Source organism: Aristolochia californica, unplaced genomic scaffold (genome assembly GCF_029961685.1).
Source record: "Aristolochia californica isolate CCGP_79_NKW_82.1479 unplaced genomic scaffold, dmAriCali1.0.hap1 SCAF_14, whole genome shotgun sequence".
Lineage (NCBI taxonomy): Eukaryota > Viridiplantae > Streptophyta > Magnoliopsida > Piperales > Aristolochiaceae > Aristolochia > Aristolochia californica.
The window spans coordinates 8,069,873-8,077,697 of record NW_027181815.1 but is presented as its reverse complement, the minus strand read 5'-3'; the positions used below and the strand labels follow the sequence as shown (position 1 = coordinate 8,077,697).

At 41.4% G+C, this 7,825-nt stretch overlaps 1 protein-coding gene across 1 annotated transcript; it reads left to right on the top strand.

Annotated features, from left to right (window-relative positions):
• The first annotated feature begins 3,176 nt into the window (after positions 1 to 3,176).
• On the top strand, positions 3,177 to 6,813 carry LOC137950125 (cytokinin dehydrogenase 5-like). The gene is made up of 5 exons (XM_068796505.1): positions 3,177 to 4,312; positions 4,386 to 4,513; positions 4,867 to 5,145; positions 5,539 to 5,801; positions 6,178 to 6,813. Exons 1-5 carry the CDS (start codon positions 3,718 to 3,720, stop codon positions 6,548 to 6,550), a joined length of 1,638 nt encoding a protein of 545 aa, XP_068652606.1. The 5' UTR covers positions 3,177 to 3,717; the 3' UTR covers positions 6,551 to 6,813.
• The last annotated feature ends 1,012 nt before the right edge of the window (positions 6,814 to 7,825 follow it).

Sequence of the window (7,825 nt, the reverse complement as noted above, 5' to 3'; positions counted from 1 at the left end):
GCCAAAAGAAAGTTGATTCCATTCACATGCGTTGCTGAATTATCACCCTTGGCATCCAAAGTTTCAGAATGTTAATCATATCTCAATACATTAAATGAATGAAAGGAGGGATTTCCCAGAAGAAGCTGTAATAACTTTTGGAGATGTTATGAAAATGACTAGGAATGAAGAACTTGGGGGAATCAGTACTTTTATCACTAGTAGCAAACTGAGAAAAACAGATGCAATCACAGTTAAATCCATGGAACTTTTCTGATGTAATTCAGCTTAGAACCATATTATCAGTCACTCGTAAACTAATTTCTAATACTAATTACTGCATTTGAATGTTAATAAACACATTCATGGATTGGTATTAGGCCGAGTCATTTGTTTCCGTTGTTACTTATTTTGTTGATTATGTCTTCAGTACTATTTGCAGCTAGATATATATATGTAGTTTTCATGATTATTACTTTTGCAATGATATGCTTATAAAACACTTACTACTGATGGGAGGTTTTCTGATCCACATTTTAGGATGAGATGGAGTTTACCTAAGAGCTCACCTGCAGCTTCCCAGTCTTCACGAGTACATCTGATATTTATGGAACATGACAGTAACCATACACCTAAAATATAAACTTCTGAAGATGAACCTATAAAAACCAGGTCAAGATTAATAATGGGAAAACTTTCCTAAATATTTAAAAATTTTAAGGGATAATTACAAGAAGCTACTCTAATTATCTTGGAAGGAATGAATCTGGAAAAAGTGCTCTTATCATCTTCTGGCCGATTGTAGTTCAATCTGGAAATAGCATTTTAGCACCTCAATTATATGAAGGGACATGAGCTTTCTTTCCTTGCACTTAGAAAGGTATTATATAAAAAGTTTTTTTTATTGCATACCAAGTTTACAATGTTTATCACAACAAGAAACACTCAGTGACATCAATAGTATCTCCACATGCATTTCTAACTACCAGTCATGAATTAATTGAACTTACTATTCAATTTTGCACTATTTTCTTTCAAAAACTCAGAAGGAAGACGTGTTGTAGAACCTTTACTATTCGTATTGGACTAACCATGTCCATTTCAAGTACTTTCCCAATATGATATCGATACCGATACCGATACACCACACCCTAGCTAGGTTAGGTCTAAAAACATAATCATGTCCAGTTTAATATAAAATATATGGTTTTATTTGGATTGGCTTTGGAAAGTAATAACTTTTCTCACTTGATGATTATACTTATCGGCTAGTGTAAACCATTATTCAGCTTTTTCCTTGAAGAATTGAAAAAAGAGAACACATTGTCACTTTGTCAATGTTCTCTGTTTGGAAGCGTTCTCGACAGAGTTCTCTACATTATTGTTGTTCAAACCAATTACCTAAACTCACTGGAAAGCAGTAGACTTAGAATAACTACTTCATCTACCAAGAACACTTAAATTGGACAAAAGAAAATGCATGACTGCTAACTCAATCAATAATGTTTGCTTGGAAGTCTCACCTGAAATTGTTTTTCAAATGTTTATAGACCAGAGCGCGCTTTGGGACCACATTGATTCCCACTTCCCACCGATTGCTCAACATTTTACTCCAACAGTTACAGAGCTCTTTTTTCCTAGTATCAGACAGGAATTCATCACTTCATCCAAATTTGTTCTCCCTGTAACAAACACAACTTTTCAATTTGGAATTACTTCCTCTTGTCAACTTGCCTTGTTCTCATCTTTCATCCCAACCCAAAATCGCTTTCCACGACTCAGATGATTTGCCAGCTTCGTTTGACCACTTTCACCAAGTTACTCTAAAAAGAGAGAGAGAGAGAGAGAGAGAGACTGTGGAAACAACTGAAGGGTAAGACATGAATTACTCGATGAAATGCTCCTTTCACTTCACCTGGTCCTTTTCCCGCTACAACTCCTGCCAACATGGCTCTCTGTTGTTTTGTGTCATTTTCCTGGTCCCAAGCTGCTTTACAAGTCAAGATTAAAAAATAATGAAAGAAAATGAATCACAGATGCCTCTACTCCAACAGTTTAACCATAACTTAAACAGCAAAAAGAAAAATTGGATCCTTCCAGATCTTCGCCGACTTACCCTGACCAATCAGAGTTTCATGAAGAAGAAAGGAAGGATTTGCTTTAATTTAGTTATGTTTTATGTGCACTTTTTATTCTAGTCAGAGTTAGGTCCCCGTGCATGCTTGGAGTTTCCCATCATCTTCATGCAACAACAGTAAAAGATTTGATGATGGAATACAATATAACCAGCTCGCTCCTATCACCCTCGGGCACCGGATTTCTCAGATCAAATATTTCAACAACATGTCATTATTAATTTCTACTTTGAATTCAATATCCCACTTACTTTATAATTTCTCAGACAAAAAATCAAACAGGAGGCTCGCGTGGACTCCTGTCACCGCAGTTCTATTGGGCAAACCTCAGGTGACTCAACGAATCCAAGCCTGAAAAAAAAGGATAATCAAGATACTGTGATCTACGTGTGATAATCATTAAGCGTACAAGTAAAAAAATAATCAAAGGTGAGACACATTTCAATCTATAGATTAAAAAGCAGAGAAGAATAATATATGCTGGAACTGAACGGCGGTTGGCGCCATGAACGAAGCTTCCGTAAAAATAAAATGTGTTTAACTTCTTGTTAGTAGAAGAAAGGTCTAGTAGCTTGCACTGTCAAAAAGCATGAAAAACGACGAGAGACTACTGTAAATTATTTTGCATGACATGGGATTAGGCCCCTTTAGCTTTTGAGGTTTGATTATCAAAAAACGAGTCACAGAGCCTCTTTTTAGCTCAAAAGGAGAGACAGACGAAAATCCCATTTTTACTGGGTTTAAGGAGAAGATTGCGGTTTGATTACGCCGAGGAGAGGAGGAATGGTGAACGGAGAGAATCTGTGGAGGGGAAGAGAGAGGCTTTGGGATCCTCTTCGGGTTTTCCTGCCATGACAAGGCACCCACGTGAACCTTCCTCCAGCTAGCTCGCGTCCCCATATCGATTCGCCGTATCGTCCAGCGGGTTCCACCTATTTTGTTGTCCCCCACCTAACACGTGTCAAGCCCACTTAACACTTAGCACACGTGTGGCATCAAGAGACCTTTGTCCTATAAATTTCGAACCAAGCTGTACTGGAAATCCTAGACAGAGAACAGACCGTCGTCGCCACTGCTCCGCCTCTCTCTCTCTCTCTCTCTCTCTCGCCACTGCTCCGCCTCTGTCTCTCTCCTTGTGTTCCGTCTTTTCATAAACTTTCCAGCCACAATCCCGTCTTTTTCCTTCTTTTGATCTCTCTTTCTCTCTGGCTCGAATTCGAGCGACCGAACCTTACACCGTGTTGGTAGACGGAGATATATGTATCTTCTCTAATTCTGAGTTCTCTCTATCTCTGGGAAATCTTTTTGGCTGGGCGGAAAGTGAAAAAACAGAGCGGACGAATCTGTTCATGTTGCGTAGCAGATCTTTAAAGCGCAATCCAGCTTACGTTAGCGCCACGAGTCCCCACGCTGCTGCCACAAGATTTTGTTTCGCCCGAGAAGTTTTACAGAAGATCCGCTGCTTTCGACTTCTCTGATCTATTCCGTCGTCTCTCTCCCTTAATTTCCGGTTTTCGTTTTGGTTTCAATTAACCCTGCTTCGCCTATAAATACATTAATATCTCGGTTGAGAGAGCCATCCTTTCAGGCTTCTTCAGCATACATGGCTTCTCAGCATCTCCTTGTCGTCTTAGCAATCTGTCGTCTCCTCTCCACTGTCGGACTGCCGTCCGAGCTTCCACAGCTGGGTGTGCAGGGCCACCTCACCATTGACTCCACCGACGTCGAGGCCGCCTCTCTTGATTTCGGTGGCCTCACCCGGACTAAGCCACTCGCCGTCCTCCATCCGGCTTCTGTACAAGACTTGGTGACATTGGTGCGGTCAGCTTACGGCTCGGATCGCGGCTTTACGGTCTCGGCTAGGGGCCACGGCCATTCAATTAACGGCCAGGCTCAGACCGGCAATGGTGTCGTCATCGAGATGAGCCGCATGAAGAAAGAAAACCGCCACGTCACCGTCGGCGCGATGCCGGCGGCATCTTCGAAACGGGACAAGGAATTCTACGCGGACGTCTGGGGAGGTGAGCTGTGGATAGACGTGTTGAAGTCTACTCTTGAACATGGACTTGCGCCAAAATCTTGGACCGATTATCTATACCTCTCGGTGGGTGGGACTCTCTCTAATGCAGGAATCAGCGGCCAGGCTTTCAACCATGGTCCTCAGATCAGCAATCTCCACGAACTTGATGTTGTTACAGGTTATTTTTTTACAACGAAGTCTCCTACATTAGCCTTTCTACTGCTGCTTTCTCATTTCTTCTACATTTGCAGGCAAAGGTGAGCTAAAGACATGCTCAAAAGATCAAAACGGAGAGCTTTTCCATGCTGTTCTTGGTGGATTAGGACAGTTTGGGATTATAACTCGCGCCAGAATCGCTCTGGAACCGGCTCCGGAAAGGGTACGGTAGAACTTTTTCTATTTTGTTCTCATCTACCTCCATTTGTTCAGTTCCCAGTAAGAGGGAAAAAAAAACAAGCGAGAAGCGAGGTTAATTATATACCATCTTCCTTCTTGGATGGGAGCATATCTTTGCCCTGTGTTGAAATTTTCGCCGGCATTGATAATCTCTCACTCAGAAAGAACTGTTTGAAGTAGACCCAGCAGAATAGGACACGGGACGATTATTCGACCCGATTTGTCTAACACCACCTGGGTCCATCAGCTTTTCACTGCAGGCTTTTTGGGTTTGATACGTCGTTCTCTTTCTAATGAGCGTGGGTCTTCTTCCATTGCGGTTTTCTTTTGACGCAGGTTAGATGGATCCGGGTACTGTACTCAGATTTCTCCACGTTTACTAGAGACCAAGAGTATCTCATCTCCTTGCAAGATGAGCCCGCCAGCAACAAATTCGATTACGTTGAAGGCTTTGTGATCGTCGAGCAAGGCCTCATCAACAACTGGAGGTCGTCTTTCTTCTCCCCTCGCAATCCTGTTAAGGTCGGTTCTCTTGGAGCCACTGGCACCGGCGTTCTCTACTGCCTGGAAATCACCAAAAATTACAACGATGCCTCGGCAAAAACCGTCGATCAGGTCTGCCTTTTGTTTTCATTTTTGGAAAAAGAAAACCACTGTTTCGCATTCGGATTATATTCTCTTTCTTATACCCAAATCATTCTCTTTTAGTATGGGTAATAAAAAGAGCAACTGCTCTGGAAATACATGACACCAGGCATCACATGGGGAAGATGGAAATATGCTCCTCATTTCATTCTATTCTGGAAGAACAGATTCCACTAGATTAATGCCGTCCACCATTAAAATAAATGGCGTTACTAATAAAAACGGTCGCAGTAGTTAGGCAGATAGGATCCCGCACCTTAATTTAAAAGTGGAAGCATACTTTCGTGTTGGGCAACCTTAAAAGAGTTCTTGAAATACTATGAAGCTGACGATTAAAAAAATGGGAATTTCTCTGCTTTGCAGGAGGTGGAGGCGTTGCTCAAGAAACTGAACTTCATTCCGGCTTCAGTTTTCACCACGGATCTTCCCTACGTGGATTTCCTGGACCGGGTTCACAGCGCCGAACTAAAGCTCCGGGCCAAGGGGCTGTGGGATGTTCCTCACCCATGGCTCAACCTCTTCGTTCCCAAGTCGAGAATCGCTGATTTCGACGCCGGAGTTTTCAAAGGCATTCTGGGAAACAAGACCAGCGGACCCATCCTCATCTACCCCATGAACAAAAACAAGTAAGAAGATATTAACCTTCCCGTGCTTTCCCTGGATGATTTCTGTGATGGATTCTTTCACTCACTGAAGGGAGGAAATCATAGTAGACCTGGTTTTTTTTTTTTTTTTTTTTCTTATAAAAAAGGACGAAGAAACAAGAATATGATGAAAATCCAAGTAGCGTGAAATCATCCATGGTGGTGGAATGGAATCCACCATGGAAGTGTCCACGACTTGATCACATGTAAGCAGGGACAAAAGCAGAAAAGACAAGATATAGCCTGAAATCATTCATGATGTTGTTACGAGCAGAACCGAGTGGGGCCTCGCAGCTTTCCTACAAAAATGGAAAGAAACGAATCTAAGATATTGTCGTCATTTTGTTGGTTATGGCAGGTGGGACGTGAGAAGCTCGGCTGTTACACCCGACGATGATATCTTCTACCTTGTGGCTCTGCTTCGATCAGCCTTATCCTCCGGGGACGAAAGTCAGACCCTAGATTATCTCAGCCGTCAAAACCAGGAGATCCTCGCCTTCTGCAACAAGGCCGGCATCCATGTGAAACAGTACCTCCCACACTACACAACCCAACGCGAGTGGGAAGATCACTTCGGCCCTAAATGGGCCACCTTTCTGAAGAGGAAGATGGAGTTCGATCCAAAGGGAATTCTCGCCACGGGCCAACGGATCTTCTCACCCTCCTATCTCTCTTACCATTCTTCTTCTTTCCCCTCCTTCCATAAACCAGGAGAAGTTTCACAGATTTGAGAAAGCCAACAGAAGAACCGATAATAGAATCCTGCATTGTGAGATAAAGGAAGAACCAGAATACATCAATGATAAACATAGAAGAAAAAAATTGCTCTTTGGAGGGTTTTGCACTGGGCAATCTCTAGAGCTACCCTCGTCTTTACTGTTAACAGATGTCCGCAACCGCCACAAGATATACTCTTACTAAGATAGCTTTTCAGATGTTTTTCACCCAGATTTGCTACTCAATTAATTGGATCATTAAGCGATTATTTTATGTATGTCTAATCCACAGCTCGCTTCATCTTTTTATCACTCCATCTATTTCAAGTCAAACATGCCATGTGAAGAACAAGATAGAAATCGATTTACTCACATAACACTCTAGGATTACATCTTAAGCCCATTTTCTAGTGAAGAAGAGAGATTGATCAAGCCTGTTGCCCTTTAAAGCAAACACAACACAAGTTTCCAAAACATTGGTTGGACTTTTCCTTCGTCAATGTGATATTATCCTGCCCGTTCTCTCCGTCTAAGGATCACGAACTCGACCTCTATTTATAATAGAGGAAGGTAATAAATTTTAATTATAATAAAACTATCTTTGTCTCACTTACACCGAAATTCTAACACTTAAAAGATAAATTAAAGTATAATTAAATAACTTAATATAAATAGAAGATAATATAATTCAAACTAGATTTTTTTTATGAAAACATGACCATAAGGGGGAGGGTTAGTCCACAATGAAGTGGAATGAATTCTCTCCGCATTACCTAGTTAATCAAATAATGTCGTTAGTGTAGAAAAAATTGAATTGAAGTGAGATTACACCATTTATTCGCTCATGCAAAAATTAGGGAAAATTGATTCATACCTATTTTGCGAATCAACCATGCCCGATCCTTCCCCCCTTGAAAGGAAAATTTTATCATCATTCGTTATTCTCCTCTCCCTCTCCCTCAGCCTTCGTCTCACTCTCTTCCCTCCCCCCGGGTCGCCTTCCTCCCTCTCCTCTCCTGAGCCTCCTGGCTTCTCTTCTCTCTTGGCCTCCCTCTCTTCTAACTTTTGGCGTACCATCAGAGCGCCACCTTCGTCGTTGTGGCCTGCCGCTGAGGAAGACGACGTGCGCTGTGAGGGAGAAGATGGTTTAATTTTTCCTAAGTTAAGGAAAAATTAAACCATCGTAATAAGAATAATAATTTATATTTTTTATTTATAAAATAATTATTTTTATTTATTTAATATATTTATTTTATAATTACTATATTAAATTAGTGATTTAATAGTCAT

Coding starts and splice junctions, on each gene's coding strand:
- LOC137950125 (XM_068796505.1), top strand. CDS start 3,718: ATGGCTTCTCAGCATCTCCTTGTCGTCTTAGCAATCTGTCGTCTCCTC. Junction 4,514..4,866: donor TGGAACCGGCTCCGGAAAGG/GTACGGTAGAAC, acceptor CTTTTGACGCAG/GTTAGATGGATCCGGGTACT. Junction 5,146..5,538: donor CGGCAAAAACCGTCGATCAG/GTCTGCCTTTTG, acceptor TCTGCTTTGCAG/GAGGTGGAGGCGTTGCTCAA.